Source organism: Sylvia atricapilla, chromosome 27 (genome assembly GCF_009819655.1).
Source record: "Sylvia atricapilla isolate bSylAtr1 chromosome 27, bSylAtr1.pri, whole genome shotgun sequence".
Lineage (NCBI taxonomy): Eukaryota > Metazoa > Chordata > Aves > Passeriformes > Sylviidae > Sylvia > Sylvia atricapilla.
In genome coordinates, this window is record NC_089166.1 from 2,437,011 (window position 1) to 2,456,589 (window position 19,579).

At 41.8% G+C, this 19,579-nt stretch overlaps 2 protein-coding genes across 2 annotated transcripts; one reads left to right on the plus strand and one right to left on the minus strand.

Annotated features, from left to right (window-relative positions):
* Nucleotides 1-737: 737 nt before the first annotated feature.
* LOC136372277 (histo-blood group ABO system transferase 2-like) lies at nucleotides 738-8,717 on the minus strand. Its single transcript, XM_066336815.1, has 5 exons — nucleotides 8,648-8,717; nucleotides 7,624-7,692; nucleotides 6,212-6,250; nucleotides 4,246-4,380; nucleotides 738-2,602 (listed from the first exon to the last, which is right to left on the minus strand). The coding sequence occupies exons 1-5, from the start codon at nucleotides 8,710-8,712 to the stop codon at nucleotides 1,876-1,878; spliced, it is 1,035 nt and encodes a 344-aa protein (XP_066192912.1). The 5' UTR covers nucleotides 8,713-8,717; the 3' UTR covers nucleotides 738-1,875.
* Nucleotides 8,718-14,726: 6,009 nt separating this feature from the next.
* Nucleotides 14,727-15,680, plus strand: LOC136372256 (olfactory receptor 6B1-like). The gene has a single exon (XM_066336786.1). It carries the CDS (start codon nucleotides 14,727-14,729, stop codon nucleotides 15,678-15,680), a length of 954 nt encoding a protein of 317 aa, XP_066192883.1.
* Nucleotides 15,681-19,579: the final 3,899 nt, after the last annotated feature.

Sequence of the window (19,579 nt, forward strand, 5' to 3'; positions counted from 1 at the left end):
AGGGCTGGTTCATACCAGAATTGACTTCCTCTGAGTCTTACAACTCGATCTGTGTCCTCTTCCATTAATCTAAGATTATTTGATTACTTTTGCCTGAGTTTGCTAACTCAGTTCCCCAGAATGCTTCAACTGAACTTTTACACCAATCTTTATCTGAAAACTCTTCATATCACACAGATGCCTCTTGTCTGACCTTTTCCAGTAATCTTTTACTGCCCAGTCTTTGGACAAACTACATTTGATGTTATCTCCTTGTTCTGTTTTCAACTCTGGGAAACCACTCTTAAGGAATACAATTGCAGTAAAGCAGATAACACCATTAAAAGACCAAACAAGATTTATGGAGCAAAGAGCAACACTTTCATAACAGATATTATGACAAATGTATAACCCAGACAAATGAGAGGTATTCTCATCCACTTCACCCTCCTGCCTGGTTTGCCTGTGTGGCCTAAGTATGGCTCAGCCTTGCTACTGCCTGCTCTGATTTGTGATTAACTTTGTTAAATTGCATTTTTACAACATTATATTTCAGTGGAAGCACTTTGTCTGGTCCCTTTGACAGGGGTTCTTTGGACAATCTAAGTTACCCATTCTTGACAGGAGTAAGCAGGAAAAACAGATGGGCTTCTCTTGCTCCTGTGACCTTTTCAGTGGCCCTCAGCAGCACAGGGTTATGACTGTAGCTGTGTGACAGGATTGGTTCGCCCCAATTTTTTCTTGTGTACATAATTTTCAGTTATTTGTCTATTCTCATTTCTATTGCGAGTGATAAAAAAAGCTTTAATGAAGTCCTTCAGCTAATGATGACATTAAAATATTGCTGTATCTGAAGATACAGCTAATACCGAAAAAAGTAAGTTGAAAAACTTCAAATCTGATTTAATTTTCTTTTGATAGTCCACATGCATCTAGGATTTGTAGAATCACACATTTTTCATTAATCAGATAGTTCTATAACTTGAACAATGAGAAAGGGGCTTTCATTTTGTCAGAAACTGAGTAAATGATTGAAGCTTGCTAGTAATGTATCGTTCAAATTCTTAAATTATCATATTGTTAGGACATCTTTTCAGTAAATAATATAAGACAAGAGAAGACAAGTATAATTGCAAACCCTAATCTATGGAAACCATTTGTAAATTTGCAAACTGACTTTATTCAGATGACTAAATATTCTCATTTTGAGTATGTCCTAGTCAATTTTGGTATGTTTTCAGGATGGCAAGAAGCCTCTGCTTGTAAACATGCAGATGAAAGGACAGTTGAAAAGCAAAAAGTTGAAAAAGAAGTTGCTAATAAAAGAAATTTCTGGGTTTAGTAGTCTCTAGCTAAGGTTATGAGTTTTCCCAACACCTCTGAGAGTCCAGCCCTTGTAGAGAAGTGGCTAAAATCAATTAGCCAGACAGCATGACTGAGTGTGTCTTGAAAAATCAAAAAGGTTTTAATGAGGAAAGAAAAGAATACAAACACAAAGGCAAAGCTGAACACAGCATGGAGAGAGGTCTCCTATTTGCTACAACACCTTGAAAAGTGTGGAACTTCTTTGTTGTCTCTCTTTAGTACTGAATAGTTCAGGTGGGTTATTTGGCTCTTGATCCAATGAGATCAGCAACAGGCTTTGAGTTACACTCTCCAAGCCCAATCCATGCCTCTGTGCTGGCACTGAGCCAATTACAAGGAGAAGGGCACAGAACTTTCTAGTTAAACTTCCTAAAATGTCTAAAGGTAAACTGAAACTCTTTCCCTATTTGGAAACAGCTGCTGGGGCTGTGGGGTGCATGCCAACATATTGTGACCCACTTCATGGGCTAAATCGTGCAAAACAATGTGTGCAGTCCTACAAACAGAGGGAATCTCCTTTGCCCATCACCCTCAGTTTAGTGGGGCTGTGAAGAGGGAAGGCTTCACATTCCTTGTCTCAGGAGCTTGCCTCAAGCTGTCCCTGTGCACAGGGCACATCCTCTTCACCTGGATGGCGCTGGAGCTCAGCTCTGTGTCCCAGTAGTACTCTGGGGACAGCAGGCGTGTGGGCCTGTGGTGCAGGAGGTACCTGTTGAGGTGGCTCTCGTGGTGCCACCAAGCCTCAATGCCATTTTGTCTGTCCTCCATCTCCCCTTGAGAACAGGCTCGGGTCAGTTTGTAGACCTCGGCCACGCTGCCCCCGTAGAAGCTTGCTGTGTAATGGAAGTCCCCTTGTCCCTCAAGGGTGGCAGCTTGTGACCCTGGGTGTGTCTCATAGGCTCTGTCCTCGTGCTGGGGGGTGAGCTGCCAGGAGCTGATGGTTGCCACCAGGGAGTCAATGATCTCCACCCCAATGTGTGCCAGGAGCTGGACGTCGATGTCCACGCAGTACAGATAGTCCACCTCGTACTGAAACTGGCTGTGGATGTAGGAGCTGAGGATATCCATGTGGCTCCTGGGGATGTCCTGCCACCTGGGGTCATTCTGGACAGGGATGACAAAGAGCTGGTTCTCAGGGGCCATCTGAAGGTGAGAGATCTTCTCGGGGTTGTCTGTGAACAAGTAGAAGTTCACCTGGTGCCCAGCAAGGAAGTACTTGTTGGCAGATCTCATGAACCCTTCTATGAACTGGACATATCTAAGAGACATGGAAAGGAAAAGAATGGGGAGAGGCTCCTCCTGCTGAAGAATGACAGCTTTTCAAGTTCATTTTCTTTGTCTTTTTCTATCCATTGCTCCTTCTTACAATGTTAGTGCTCTTTATTTAACACAGCTGATGCCCTTCAAGCCTTCCCCCTGCTGCTTTTATAATCTGGGACCTCTTTGGTCTGAAATTTTACCCTCATCAGAGATGAGGATAACTTCTTGGCCCTAAAACAGATGAACTTGGATCCACTCCTCAGGACTAGTCTGTCTACTCATGTCTGAAAGTAGTCCAAGATTATCATGGATGACCTGGGACAAAGGTTTGGGATTTGGGATTTTCTGGGATAATTGTCAGTGCAGAACAGTTTTTCCTAAAGCCTGCTTTAGCATAAAATCCAAGATCTATCTCAGTAGGCTTCCAAGGGCATTGAAGCATCTCAGATTCATTAATTCATTTATCTGTGCACATTATAGCACATTTTAGCTTTCACTGTGCACAGAACCTGTGCCTTCCACCCAGTGCTGCTCTCTAATATCACTCCATAATGTAAACACTTCCTCTCATCCCTCCATTTTCCCTGCTCCCTGGCACTCCTTCTGCCCTGGAATATTTTAACTTTCTAGAGAGGATCATAGAATCAACAGGGAATCATGGAATGGTTTGTGTTGGAAGGGACCTTCGAGACCATTTCATTCCATGGGCAGGGACACCTTCCACTATCTCAGGGTGCTCCGAGCCCTGTCCAGCCTGGCCTTGGACACTTCCAGGGATCCAGGGGCAGCCACAGCTGCTCTGGGCACCTTGTGCCAGGGCCTGCCCACCCTCATAGTGAGGAATTTCTTCCTAACTTCTGATCTAAATCTACCCTCTTTCAGTTTAAATCCATTCTCCTCCATTCTGTCACTACCCACCTTTGTAAAAAATCCCTCTCCCACTTTCCTGTAGGGCCCCTTTAGGTACAGGAGGGGCTCTGAGGTCTTCCTGGAGGCTCAACAACCCCAACTCTCTCAGCCTGTTTGCATAGGAGGGTCAAAATTACTAATTAAATTGTTTTGATTTCCTTGAAATACCTGAAATAGCTGTGTAACTTTAAGATGCCAGTGGAGATAGAAGGAGTATAGCTCTTCACTCAGAAACTCGAAAAAGCACCTCCTCAAGATAACAGTATGAATAATATTTTCCCTAGAGCTAACATTTTACCTTTTAACTCTTACAGAAACCCAATAAAATCTCAGCTCTAAAGATATATATATATATATATATATATATATATATATATATTTAGTGCAGGATAGAGGGAAAACTTGTTAGAAATGTAGCAGGAGCTAGAATTTTTATTTCAATGGGTCAGAATGTTAGTTATATTTCCAAGGATGTTTTTTTGTCCTATTCAAAGCAACGTCCCTGCCAGTTGCCTCACTTTGGAAGGTGACACTCACATGTCACATTTCTCCCAGTCTACAGGGAGATGCTGCTGCTCAAATGAGAATTCTCATCTGCTGCTCAGATGAGGAGATGCTGCTCATACTCAGTCTTTGGAATGTTCCTCACTTGTGCCCCATGAGCAGCATTGCAGCACAACTGCCAGGTGAGAGGTTTAACTGTTTGACAAGAAATAAATGACAAACCAATACTTTTCAACAGCAAAAGTGACCACTCCAGTGACCAAGTTCTTCTGCAGATATTGAGCATTCAGGATGTCTCTGCTGAATGTGCCTTCCCAGACAATTGGAGCCAGCCATGGTGTCAACACCAGCACATCCTGCCTCCTGCAAGGGCGTGAGAATGAAGGCAGTGTTTAGATGGCCCAGCACATTCATGAAGACAAACACAAACACATTTAGAATGCCCAGGACATTCATGAAGGCAAGCACAGGCTTCTTCAGCACAGATGTCTGCCTCTGAGTTCATCTTCCCCATCTGCAGCAGTGCAGGGTTTAGATGGTGGTTGCTGCTGCCTGTTTCCCAATAAGCAGCTCTTTCGGAAAGCTGCTTGGGGAGGCACTCAGGGATAGTCCACACACCACACACACCACACACACCATGGCCAGCTCAGCCAAGACAGGCAAGAGGGGCCTTTTGTAAGATAAATTCCAGTGAAAGTTTATCCCAACATGCCGAAGGGACAAAAGACCAAGGCCATGTGGTGCTCAGTGGTAAAGTGTGGGGTCAGTGACCAATGGTCTGAGGGCATAAGGGCAGTACAAAGGGCCCTGTAGGGGACACAGGACAGGCTACCAGGGATACCACAACCAGTGGAGGTACCACAACGGGGAAAGGAGAAACCACGAGAATTGGGGACATATGGAGAGAGCAAAATGGGTAGATCACACAGTGTTGCACGGCACCACAGGGGAAGTCCTTTCTTTCAGCCTAGGTACTGACTCTGTTGTGTTTTTTCCAGGGCAAGGCCCTGGCTATTCCCCTGAGGGGGTCAAAGGATTCCACAACCATCTCTCTTTGAAATCACTAGGGGTCAAGAAAGTACTGTCAGCAAAGTCTGAGGTATGAGCCACCTTCCCCTGGAGCAGACAGCTGAAAAAGCTGTCTGTCTATCCTTGATTTTCACCCACCAGCTGCCAAGCTGCTGGTGGCTGTCACTCAGAGCCAGCTTTTCACAATCCATCCATTCCTTAACACGGAGCACAGCACATCCCTTGTTCCCAGCCTGTCTCTTCTGGAAAGCTGGCAGCCCTCAGCTGCAGAGTTCCAGATATGCAGCTCTGCACCGTGTTTCTGTGACAGCAATTGCACCACAGATTTCTGCTCCTTCTGCTTGTCACCTGTGTGTTGATGGAAGCTCTTCAGCTGGGCTGTTGATTTCCTCCTCTTTTGGCAAGAGCACTCCCTAATTCCTTTGGGATGATGGACAGGTCACAACACCCTGATGCTTCCTAAGGTGTTATTTACTGGTTTATCTCTGACACTCAGAAGAACGTCCCCTTCCCACAAGGAGTGGAGTTTAGAGCTCTGCTATTAAGTTCAGGCTGATTTCCAGAGTAGATGGGAGGCCTTTCTCTGCTCTGTGCTGCACAGTCCAGGCTCTCCCAGCCTTATCTCACAGGAGACATGCTCCAGCCCCTTCATGCGCCTTTGGTAAACTCTCTCCAGTATGTCCATACCTCCTTTATTACTTCTTAATTTTGTTTTGGGTTTTTTTCCTAGTGCAAATGGCTCTATAATAAACAGTCCCAGAAAATAATTATCCCCAGTGACCTAAAATGTTCATACCACAGGCATTTACACATCATGTAGGATGCTGACTGTTACCACTAAAAATAGTATCAGCCAAGGCCTCTTGTTTTTTAGCTTGGTGATTGGTGACAGAAGATACAAACAAATTAATTAAGATAAAATTAAACCAAAATATTTTCAACATTCATCATAATTTCTCAGCTTCCTTTCTGAAAGTCAGAAATTAAAGATTCTTTATCCATGCATTTCGAGTGGTTTCTGGAGGAGTTTCTTTTCTAGTTAGACATCCTTTCCTTCTCATTCTGTCTTTCTCTCTGATGCCCTGATCTGTCTATGCCACAGTCACAGTCTGATTCTGAGAACAATGGGATTTCATGTCAATGAAGCCAGAGGAGTTACACTTACCATGGAAGTGTCAGAGATGTTTCATGTAGGTTTACTTTTCTGCAAATGGGGGAGAAATAAAAGATTTGTAAATACATCATGGCACAGAAGTTTCAGATTTTGTTTTTCTGAGAGATGAGTTCCACAAGAGATCTTTCTGTGTTTCAGCAGTACTGCCCTGTGATTCAATGTCCATCACAAACACTATTATATTATTAATATTAGTTCATGTACAATGTGAACTACATTTAACAGACTCAGATGTTGTAAGTAGAGCTGAATGCAAATTAATCTCAGTTTTTAAATAATTTTCAACATGTCTGTTTCTGTGGTGCATCTTTGGAAAATTCAGCTTCACTTCTACACAGTGAGAGCCTGGTCCAGGGAGGCCAAACCCCTGCACAAAGTTTGTGTTTTTCTGTCAGGTTGATATCCACAGGACACAGAGGTCACTGTGCTCTCCATTCTCATTGCTTGTGCAGGTTCCTGTGGATGGGTCACTGAATGGGAACCCACCAGTATTGATTCCTAAATTCTCCACCAGGAAAAACACATTCTGTAAAGTGGAAACACTTACTAAAAGTAACAGATTAAACAGGTGAATAGAGGGAAATTAAAAGAATCACATACACACAAAGCCAGAAAGGTATCTAGCCATATTAACTTTTTGGGGGGTAGGGGAGTGGTGGTGGTGGTATGAAAATGCTGTCTTATACTGGAATCTTTTAAATTTCAAATTAATTACAAAAAGAATGCATTGGTTTTGGTCATATTGCTTTATTAGCATTAAAGTTTGTTTCTCCCTTAGTCATATAGGCTAGACTCCCTAGAGCAGCATTTCCAGAGAATTACACAACTGTGTGTATTATAAAAGAAGTGATGAAAAGGGGGAAACCAAAGCCAAAAAAGCAGTGGGGATAAGAAAATGTGATTCATAAGACAAATTAAAAAAAAAAAAAAACCAACCAAAAAAAACCCCCAAAAAAACCAAAACACAAACCAAGGTTCAGTTAAATGAAACTAAGCATTAAGAACCCAGGAAGCTTCAGTCTGGTAAACTACCAGGTTAAACTCTTTCTTGATTCCATATCCAGAATCTGTTGGTTCTCATCAAGTTTGTGGACAACAGTAACTCAGAGGGAGTAGACAATATACCAAAGGGCCCACAGAAGCCTGGCTGGGTTCCTTCAGCAGCTTCCAGGAGTCCAAACCAGATGGGATTGAGCTGCCTTTTCACTGTATGATTTTGGGGGAGCTGCATCAATGGACTCACATTTGCCCAATCAGGTCTCTGCTGGGCACTGGAGAATGGCTCCTATCCAAATGGAAATTAGCACTTCTAGGGCATGGATCTTGTGCTTAAGAATGAGTCTTTTCAGATGAGTGTTGTGCTCATGGTCTGGGATGACAGAATTGATGCAGAATGAACTTACAGAACTGAATCCCCTTCAGGGGAGGCTGCATGTTCCTGGGCTTTGGTAGGAGAGAAAGGGTAGTAGTACCTTGAACAGGATAAAAAAGCAACGTGTCAATGATTAAAACCAAAAATCAGCCTCTCCTCTACTCCCTTTGTGACTGAAACTATAAAACAAAGTTGACAGAATTTGTGGGATCAGGATGGTGATGAGGATTTGCAAATCTCAGCTGTTTCAAGACAGGGCTTTAGCCTAAAGTTATCTGAAGATCTGTTAACTCTGAGGATCTGTGACTGAATTAATTTGCCCAAGACTAGTTGCAGCACAGGAAATGTGTCTGTTTTACAGCAGAGCTTGGTCTCAGCTGGTGCTGTAAACTGACTGTGCAGTTGCCTCTTGAAGCAAGGTGTTCACAGCATCATTCTGCTCTGGCCAGTGGGGTCTCCTCTGATGTGAGCCTGACTGTAATTTTAAACAAAAATGTTTATTGTGAGCATTTGTGACAGATGGTCTGCTGCAGAGAAAGTGTGTGGGTGAAAAGCCTGTCCTAATTCCTCCAGATTTGAACAGATCTTCAAAATTGTCCCAGCAAACTCTGAATTAACCCCACCTGATCTGATTTCAGGCTCCAGAGCACTGAACACACACTGTGAAGGCCTTGCTGTGGCAGACCAAAGGAGACTCAAACCAACCACGGTGCAGAATAAACACAGCAAAATCCACTCCACAGAGCTCCAGCTCTGGGCCAGGATCCTTGTGCTGGTCTGGAGCACAGAGGTGTGGGATGTAAACACAAAAACACACACTTGGGCCCACAGGAACATACAGAGACAACTAATCATGCTTTTAGAATTTCACAGAAGAGGTTAAATGTGTCCACACCTTGCTTATTTTCATCTTTTAAATGTAAAAAGGGGGATTTTGAATTTAGCTTTGTGAAAATGTTTATATTGTATCTGCATAAGCATAGTTAGAAGAAACTCAGTTTAGGTAATAGAAATAAATGCTAGCTGAGAATAGTTATCAAAGGTTAAACACCCACCAGATTGCACCAGTGATTCCTGCTGTCACTAGAATAGCCAGGCCATGTAATTTTGTGATTCCCATGTCCTTAGTGCTGCAAAAAAGATTGCGAATGCTGTATTTGACAGCAAAGTGGAAAAAAACCAAACCAAAACACAAAACCACAAAGGCAGAAAATACTGTAGTTATTAAGTACTGAGTAAGTCTTTTGTTTTGCACTGCAGGTTTGGACATAATACAGAGAAATAATAGTTTTTCTAGATAGAAAGTTTTACATCTAGGTATTTGTAATACAAACTACATATTTACAATAGATATGCTACACACTGAGCTCTCATTTTAAAATAGCATAGTAAACCATTTTAAATTATTGAAACCAATAATTCTCATTTCACATTTTCTCTGGATCAGGTTTTATTTTTTTCTCAGCCTTCGTTCTTTCTTTTCTTTCTTTCTCTCTCTCTCTGTCTTTCCCTCTCTCTCTTTTCCCATCTAGCTCTCCTTTCTGACCTTGCTTCCTTGGATTCCTTGGGTTTTCTACTCCGTCTCTCCCTGCTGCAGTTCTCTTCCTTTCTAAGCCGAAGGTCACAATCCTTTTCCCTAGTCAGATTCTCCATCCATTCTGGGGCTGTTCACACCTGTGGTTCAGCCACATCTCCCTTTGTTCCAGCCTTCTGGAACATTCTGGCTCTCAGTGTCACCATCCCCTGCTCTCAGCTGCTCTCCAGCATCTCCTCCTTCCTCAGCTTAACCCCAGCCCCAACACTCACCGTGGTGCTCTCAATGCTCCTGCTCTCCTGCTCTCCTGCCTGCCCTGTGCTTACACACCTGCTGAGGCAGATCCTTCCTGTGCCTCAGCCCTGTGTCAGCCCCGGGCTTGGGGCCAGGTGACACCCAGGTGTCACCTTCTGTGGGAGTGCTCTGCTGAGTGATGGGGAAACAACAAGAAACCTGCAACAGCCACTTACTTATTCCCTAGCCCTGCAGCTGATGTTGTTATGGGTTACCTAAAAGCAGACAAAATGAAGTGAATAAAAAGCTGTTCTATTTATTGAAAGGCCTTCAGGTACATTTTGGGCAGACGAAGCCCCCAGGGGCTACACCCAAAAATGGACCCCAGGTGATGAGTTTTCACACTGATCATTTTGGTCCATTTGCATCTTGGGGTTAATCTTCCAGTTCCAGCTTCAGGTAATGAAGTCATTTTGCTCCCCCCAACACCCTTTTGTTTCCATTTCTCAGCGCCTGAAGCAATGAGGTGTCTTTGCTTGGCAGGACTGGAGAGGAATTGCTGTGTCTGACCAAACTGTGGAGACAGCAGCTCACGCTGTGTATGGAGTTTAGAGTTCTACACTAAAGAACTGCAGGATTACAAACAGATGGAAAATATAAAAGCTCAAATCCCAAGGCATCACAACACTGAGATTTCTGATGCGCAAGAAGGCGACTGCCTGAACTTTCAATATGGAGATTTTTTTTCTTTTTGGATTGTAGTTTCTTTTTAAGAGTTGTCCTAGAGGCAAATATCTGTAATATAAACATTTCCAACCACACTGAAATGAAAGTGCTTCTTGGAGTTATAGGAGAGAAATAAACACTTTCAGGTAATTTCATAATTAATTTTATCTTAAAGGAGACCTTTAGATACAGCAGAGCTAAAGAATGCTTAAGAGACTGACTCCATGGAGAATTTATCTTTATTTACTTATGGAAAATACAGTTGTCTACAAAGAATTATTTAAGACCTTCATGAGGTGATTGTGTTCTGTTGGTGCCAATCTGTTACAGGATGTCCCCAAACCAGGACAACATAGCATCCTACATGCCTAAAAATGAAGCTTACTCCTAATTTACAATATTAGGAAAATGCTTTGAAGTGTATGAGAAATAATGAAATAGGCTAAAGAAAGGGTAGGTGAGAAGTAACAAGAAAATAAGGCATAAAAATGAAGGTCAGTGGTCACATATGCAAAATTATTTAAATGTTTTGCAGAGTTGTCTTGCGTTGTTACTGTTTACGTCCCTGAAAGATCATTAATTTAACAGAATACTGAGAAGCAGAAAGAGGGGATGAGAATTAGAAGGTCACAATTAGACTTACAGATACCCAGCTTTTCTTAATTTCATTCTCTTGCTCTCATGTGCCGGCATACAGAAATACTATGTCTAAAACCAGTCGTAATTTATGACTTCAGTTATGCTTGGTACAACTCTAAATGTCCATCTATATTTCCAACTGCTGACATGAATTTCATCAAAGCATCAATAAATACAGCAAACACAAAGTCTGTCTTCAGGTCTGCTCTTAATAATAGCCCACCCCAAGCAATCCATGCCCACTTGATTAAATTTACCTGGATATTAAACCCAGAGAGTTGATTGCTATGAACTCATCACATCACATCACAGCATTTCACCCAGCTCTTCCCTGTGTTCTGTCTTATATTGCTGTGAACTCCGTGATATTTCTCTTTGAAGTAACTCCAAGTTGTATTACAGTCCAGAAAAGTGTGTTCTCAGTTCCATCAAACAGACTGTGTGACTCCTGCGATCTTTAACTCTGCATGAAGCATAAAGTTGTGTCTAATGGACAACTCAACATTTCCATGGGCTAAGTTAGGAATGGAATTTATTTGCAAAAATCCATGCAGACCTGCCTGAAAACTTAACAGGTCTCTTCTGGAGTGCTTCACTGTTCCCTTTTTGTTTGACAACACCCTGAAATAAGGCCTGAACATTCTGACTGTCTGCCTGGGTTACATTTATTTGCACTTTACTTCTTACAAGAATCAGATTTCCAGAGATGAAGTCTTAACTTTCCCAAGCAATGGATTTTCCATCAGCACAAAGTTGAAGTTCCTGTAGCCACACATAGGTGTCTGGGACACATTTGCTTTATTTTAATCCTCTGGGGAAGGGAACAGATTCTTAGTGCCTTGGGTGTCCATCTTCATAGGTCTGGAAGATCCCAGAAAATACTGAGCTAAAGGCTGTGAAAATCACTCAGCAGTGTTTGAAAAGATACACATTTTGTAAACTGAATCCCAAACAATTTGGTTATTTTTGAACGAGGTAAAACACTGTCCAGACTCTTTTCTGTTGACTCTCTCCCTGTTGACTTTACTGGGAGTTTAGTCATGTAGCTCCCACATGGAAATCTGCACCATTCTCACTTGTGTTTGGGTGTCTTCTCTCTGGGCTGTATCTGACTCTGAGCTGTAGCTGTAGAGAGTTATATTTCCTCTCTGAATGGTGTCTTTCACACCTAAAATATTCTTTATACTTTAATGCTTGGGTATTACTTTCTCTGTGAAACCTCAAGTAATATCCAAGGCCAGTGCAATAATTATTTAATGCACAGAGAAATGAAGGCCCTGGTAAGTGAGGAGTATTGGTCAGGGCTAACCATCATGAGCCACCAGCAAAGTACAAACGTCCTGAGGTCTAGTCTGATGTTTTGTCACACAGACTTTGGAGAAAGAAAGGAAAAAAGTATGAATAGTGCTACAATAGCTAGTTAGCACATTAAAAAATTAACAAGCAAACAACCAACCACCAGCAGAGCAACACCTTCCGTGAGGTTTAGAAAGGAGGGAAATTTATTCCCTCTACTTCTATTCTCATTTCTCTTGGGCTTTGAGGGATAATGTACTGAGAGATGTTTTACCATCCTGGGAAATCTTAGGCTCAGCTGAAGCAACAGAAGCCTGCAGGAGCTGTTTATGCTCAGAGCTTTTTACAAACCCACCAGCCTGCAGCCAGTCAGAGAGAGGCAGGAAAGCAAAGGGGTAAGGTTTAGCTAAAAGAAAGAGAGCAAGAAGCATAGGTACTGATCTCTTGTTCAGACAAAGAGCATTTAATTTCTTTTCCTCTAGGTTTGTTGGAGGTGTTTCTTATCATCTGATCTCACCTGAGCTCTGAGAATTCCCATGTAAGTTGTGAGTGTATTGGAAATGTCATTCCCAGTTCTTACCAGGAATTGGAGTGACAGGACAAGGGGGAACGGCTTCAAACTGAAAAGGAGTAAGTTTTGATCAAATATTGGAAATAAATCCTTCCCTGTGAGGGTGGGGAGGCCCTGGCACAGGGTGCCCAGAGAAGCTGTGGTTGCTCCTGGATCCCTGGTCCAAGGCCAGGTTGGACACTGGGGCTTGGAGCAGCCTGGGATAGGGGAAGGTGTCCCTGCCATGGTGGGATGGGCTGGGCTTTAAAGTTCTTCCAACCCAACTCATTCTGGGATTCTGTGAATCTGTGAGTAGATTTCAAGAGAAACATGGACATGTTCCTCAAAGTGTGAGAGAGAAGAGAGAGGGATTGATTGCAAAGGAAAACAGAGCTGGACTTAACAGATTAAAGGACTAGAAATATGGAAATTTCTTCTTGTACTTTATGTGCTTTTAAAAATCTTATGACCTCTGTTGAGAGCATAAATTAAATATAACCATTCCCTCACACTCTCTCTTTGTTTTCTATGCAGTAGCAGTACCACTGAACATGTTTATGTGATAAAAAAAGGAATCTGTATTCTACTTTCAGTGGACTAGAATGTAAAAAACTTTCACTATTATTTTTACCCTGAAAAGCTTCATTCTTGAAACATAGAATTTATATTTCTGTGCCACTTGAGAATGATCTGTTATTTGAGGACAGGTACCTGACGTCCTCCAGTTAATCACCCTTTTAAAATTAAAGTGTCAGTCAATATTCTAAGGCACTATAAGGTAGATAGGGAATTTTAAAAGCCTATATTGGAATGGGGAACCATAATTTCTCTTTTCTCTTTTTGATGTCCTTTTCATTCAGGCACTTTTCAATTATGGTTTGTACTCTATAGGATGCTAAATCACTTAAACTAGGTTTTTTCCTTCTGCTGCATGAATCTCTACTATATATAGAAAATTATTTACCTGCCTTACCAGCCAGTATTTACCACAGCTTAAATCTCATGGAAGGCTGGGAGATGTGAAAGCCATCCTTAGAAATGAAATTGTATTTAGTATTCTGTCACTTTATTATTTGGCAGCAGTGATGTACTTGTAATGAAAAATGTAAGTTATGTAAACAGATTGATTCTACACAGATTATCCATATGCACGAGGAAAATCTAATTTGAAATAGATATTTTGAAACTCAAAACCAAACAATGATATCACAAAAATACATATTTATTTTTCTAATAATTAATGTAACATTAATGGAATTTTTCTTAATGTTTTATATGAAAAATATTTTGTGAATAATAAATACTGAACAGCATTCTAGAAATGAGTATTGGATAGGAATATGCAGGAATAGGTTAAAAAACTTTGTCTGAAATCTTCCCTAAGAGTGGAAAAGAATAGGCATAAACATCAAAGTTCAGGTATTTTGTGTAAAATCAAGATTAATTCTATTGAATAATGCAAGAGAATAATTATGGATGCCTGCTGTAATTATTGTAGTCTAAGACTGTATGTAAAAACTGTTATTTGGGAAGAAAAGTGGCCTATTTTAGTCAATCCATTGAAAATGAGAGAAATTTTCAGATGAACAAGTCCTTTCCAATTTCAAAAGAAAAAACCCAAATGCATATATCCCTTAACCCTAGCAAACTTATTTCAAGTACTCTATGGGAGAGAACAAACACTTGTTTTCTTCTGCAAATATTCCAAAGAGTAAGGGAGACAATAAAACAGCTGAAGCCAAGTTTGCTGTGCATGAGTGCAGTCACTCAACAAGAGTGTTCTTCTGTCAGGGGAGTAGCTCAGAACTGAGATCAAATGCACATTTAATAATGTTGTCTCTTCCCCTTTAACTGTGTTTTAAGTGAAGATAGGGGTAAGAAGGTCTGTGAAGAAATCAGTGAAGCCCAAATATTTTCTTGGAGCCAGGATCTGAACTACCAATCCTGCTGTAGGACACACACACATACACACACAAAACCAAACCAGAAGTGGTTAAATAATAAGGAATGTCAATTAATTAACTGGTATGGAATCTCTACTTAAACTGTGTATTTGCCAGTCCTGTATGAAGAGGATGCTTGGGGGAGATAATACAAAATATTCCCTATTTCTTTCCTTTTTCCTCCTCACACATTCCAGTCCTTCAAGGTCATCATGGCACAAGAAAATGACACCCAAATCTATGAGTTCATCCTCTTGGGATTCCCTACCACTACAGGGCTACAGGCTCTGCTGTTTGTGATTTTCCTGGCAGTGTATTTGCTGACCATCACAGAGAACATCATCATCGTCACTTTAATCACTATCCACCGCCAGCTCCACAAGCCCATGTACTTTTTCCTGGGCCATCTGGCTTTCCTGGAGGCCTGCTACATCTCAGTCACCGTTCCCAAGCTGCTGGTGACCTTTGTGGTGAGGAATAAGAGCATTTCCTTCATAGGCTGCATGGCCCAGCTGTACTTTTTCATCGCCCTGGTGTGCACGGAGTGTGTCCTGCTGGCCGTCATGGCCTATGATCGCTATGCTGCCATCTGTGCCCCGCTGCACTACACGGTCACCATGAGCCACAGGGCCTGCCTGCAGCTGGCCACGGGCTCCTGGCTGCTTGGCTTCTTCATATCTGTGCTCAAGGTCTCCTTCATCTCCCAGCTCTCCTTCTGCAGCCCCAGGGTCATCAACCACTTCTACTGCGACATCAGCCCGCTGCTCAACCTCTCCTGTGCCAAGCGGCGCCTCGCTGAGATGGTGGACTTCATCTCGGCCTTGTTCACTTTGTTGATCCCCCTCTCTGTCATCATCGTTTCTTACGCCTGCATAATGAGAACCATTTTGCTCATTCCCAAGGCCCAGAACAGGAGGAAAGCCTTCTCCACCTGCGCGTCTCACCTGGCTGTGGTCACCATTTTCTTCTCAGCCACCCTCTTCATGTACGCTCGGCCCAGGAGTGTGAACTCCAGGGATCACAACAAGCTGATTTCCATAATTTATACCATAGTCACTCCAATGGTAAATCCATTCATTTACTGCCTGAGGAACCAGGAAGTGAAGGACACTTTATTGAAGGTCTTATGTAGGAGGGCTGCTGTCTCCAGAGTTTCTGATCACTAATGTAATGCTTGGAAGATAATCTTCCAACTGAATGTATCTGAATCCTATGGAAGTCTAATAGGATTTTTACTTTGACTGGTTATTAGGGTTCTCTTTCTGTATCAGTGCTTAACAATTCCTCCTCCTGAGTCTATCTGCACGTTCAGCTAAAATCTATGAATCTATGGAATGTAAAACGTTTTTCTAACTGAACACATCACACATCATTCCTGAGGAGTGGAAAACACAATAAGCATAATTGCCTTCTCTTAATGTATTTTTTTGGTGTGCACCAAAGAAAAAAATTGCATTCTGACCTTGATCCAACTTAACATGAAACTAAGATTCAAGAACTTGAGGCACCAAATAAATAGTTATGCCAACTTTCTTTGTAGTGGTGCATTTTTGGTTTATCAGTTTTCTGTATGCATTTGTTCTTTATTTTATACTGTTTTTATATAAGTTATAATGGTTTGTCTCATGTACCCCCACGTTAACCCCTTCTTGGTTTCCCCCGAGTTATTGTCAGGTGTCAATCATAATCATAGGTCCTGTCCATCACTTCACAGCCTGGCCCTGATGTCTAGAAGGTTCTAGTGAGGACAGTGAGTGATTGGCAGAGTCTGAGGACGTTGAGTGATTGGCAGGTTTCCTGGTTCTCCCTTCCCTTGGTTTAATGATTTCTTCTATTGACTGTCATTTATGTTCTGGGTCACTCCCTTCACTTTTTGGATTGGTTCCAAGCTGTCCCCTTCCCTTTTCCCCAGCCTCATACTTAAGGTGCTGTACAGAGAGGAAACCTGCTTTTGTGGGCTAACTCTGTGGGTGTGAAGAAGTCCCTCATGGGCTGAACAAACCCCAGTGGAAGTTCCCCATAAGAGACCTCTCCTTATTTCTCATCACTGTTCATGCTTCTGCAAAGGCACAGACCCACAGGATCGAGGATGAATCCCAGGATATGGAGCTGTACCTTCACTGCAGCTCCAGTGGCAGCGCTGGCTGAGACATGGGACATGAGTCCTGAGAGACACACCAGATCTCAGCATTTCTTCACAGCAATGAGGATGGGAACTGCAGTAATTCAGATAATAACAGTCATTTTAAATAGCTGTGATAGGAGCTCATGAACCAACACTAAGAACTTCCTTCTTTATTAACTTCAAATATAACATCGGGAAGTAGCTCAGATTCAGAAAACAAACTTTTACTTTTGGGGAAGAGGGTTAATTTGCATAATTTAATTTCCATTTAAATGCTAAATGAGCCTTCTGATTTTTAGATGTTATTTTCCTGTGGTCCTTAAACATTACGTGACGAGATATAAGTACTAAGAGAAAAATCAGTTGTCTAAACACAGGTCTTTCCTAAAGTAGCATTCAAAGGAGAGGGTCAGGAAGAACTTCAAGGTAATTTAACACAGAGATGCAAAATCTTTCACCAGCAGGCCTGATGGCAGATGGTTCTTGATTCTGTTACTCAGGACTACATCAACATTATTGTGTCCAGTTTGGCACTTCCCACCGTAAGAAGGACAAAATGGACAGTCCAGCAGAGAGTTACCAAATGACAGAAGGGTGAGACCACACAGCATACAGAGAGACAGATGGAAGCAGTTTTTTAAGTCTGGGAAAGAGAATGTTGAGGAGGAGTTTAGCTGCAGTCTACCTGAAGAGTGTTGTAGAGGAGATAGATGCAATTCTTAATGGTGCATGCCTGAAAAGACAAAAGCAACAGGAACTTGTTCCAACAAATTAAATTCAGATAAGATAGTCCGAAAAAGATCAAACAAAATCATTCAGAGTGATGAAGCACCACAACACAATCCCAAAAATGTAATAAAATCTCTGTCCTTTGAGTTTTTCAAAGCATGACCTGACAAGTCCCTGAAAAACCTAACCACCCTGAAATATGTTTGTGACAGCAGAGTGCGTTAAAACATTCTGGAAGTAAAGTTCTGTCCTTCCAACCCAAGTTTTTGTATGATTCTTTGATCTGGATGTCAAATGGAAAAGTCTGTGCCATCTCAAACTGCAAGAGAATTTGATGTTCAGGGAAGTGAATCTGGCTGTAGGTACCCACTGAGTAGATTTCAACATATGAGCAATGTGTTCAATACTATCCAGGGAATGCATGCTCTCCAGAGTATCCACACCACTCCTCCACTGAGCCAAGAACTGGATGCAGTACTTTAGATATGAACATATTTTATATATGAATATATCTCATTTGAGTTCCCTTTTATAGCATAACTCTCCCCATGTCTCTATTACATCAGCTGTGGCTTGGTCTAGCTGAGACCTGAAAATGTCAAGTACTAAAATCTCTAAAGGAAGCTGTTAAAGCACTGTTCTGACCTCACATTTTCTAATTGCCTAAATAGAAGCTACTGAGTTGCAAGTAATTGTCTTTGTCCCTTTTTATAGCTTGTCACTGACCACAGCACAGCCTCCAATACCCCATACTGAACAGAACAAACCCAGTTACATCAACTTCTCTTCATGGTGCAGGTACCCTGAGTCACATCCTCACATCTTAGCAGGCTTTAGTAAGCACCTCTCTAGTTTATCCACATTTTCCTTGAATTGCAGAGATCCCAAAATTGGTCCATTGGAGCTGGACCCTCACCAGAAATGAGAGAAGAACTAAAACTCATGCTAACACTACTCTCCATATATTATTTTAAAGTTGTCTTCTTCATGAGATGCCCTTACATTCCTGAGCATGCACATATGGCTTTGCCCAGTAGTTAGAATTCAATCAGTGTACCATGAGGTATGTCAAATGTCACTAGATTCTTACATATTTACAAAATAAATCAAACTGTATGCTCCAACAGCCAAATAACTTCTGTAATTCCAGCTGTCCTAGATGCTAAACTCCCATTATTCTCACTGTATGAATGTAATTTTAATCATGGTATTGGCTTAAATAAGGTATCTGATTCTCATGGTACCAACTGAAAGGTGATTTTACAAGTAGCTGACCCCAGGTACTGCTCCCCCCTTGGCAGCGTGGAGGGGACCAGATCAGGTTTTGTATTCTTTGTCCTACAGAATCCTGCAGCAGCACCTCGGCTCTACTTGAGAAGAAACTGACTCATCAGGTAACAGATCAGTGTTATCTCTGACCCTCCTTTTCCTCTTGACATATTTTCACTGTATTATAAAATTCAGAAAATGCATAGTTTGGCTATTGGTGTGTCTGAAGATTGTACACATAACTCCAGTGTGGGTGAAACTACACTTACCCCAAGTCACTTACTCCAAAAGCCATTACCAGTTAAGGTTACTGACTTAGATTGGGGCACTAATCTAAAACATTTTTCTAGATTACCTTTTGGTAAAACACTGCCATATCCTCTGCCTCAGGGCATGTTTTTACATTCCTCTGCCCTATAAAAATCAGTAGACACTAGCTGGTATTTTTTCATTGTTCAGTGTCTCAGAAAAAAGATCTTCAGAGTTTCTTCTACTCTGCATGGAGTCACAGAGGAAACAATAACATCCCTCCTCTTTCTGTGATTGCTTCCATTGGGAGGTTAGCTGTAATTTCTGAATCAGATCTCATGAGACACCAAAGGTAAATAAAGTGTTGATTTATCTGTGCTGGTATAAATCACACAACTGATGAATCAGTTTGCACTTCATCTGTACCCTACTGATCATATTCTCCAGGATCAACTAAGGCAGTGGATGCCCACTACAGAAGGTTGAGAATAGCTTTCTTTTTAACAGCACAGGCTGAGCCATTCTTATTTTTGGAGGATTAACCTGAGTTAGTTGCAAACAAACTGGACTCAGAATTTTAAATTGCTTGTACTTATGCTGTATCTGGGATGCTTTGTGTTCTATCTCAATAGACTTTAGATGTACGTGGTCTCAGAGCCAGATACAGATACCTCTATTGGGCTCCTTCAGATG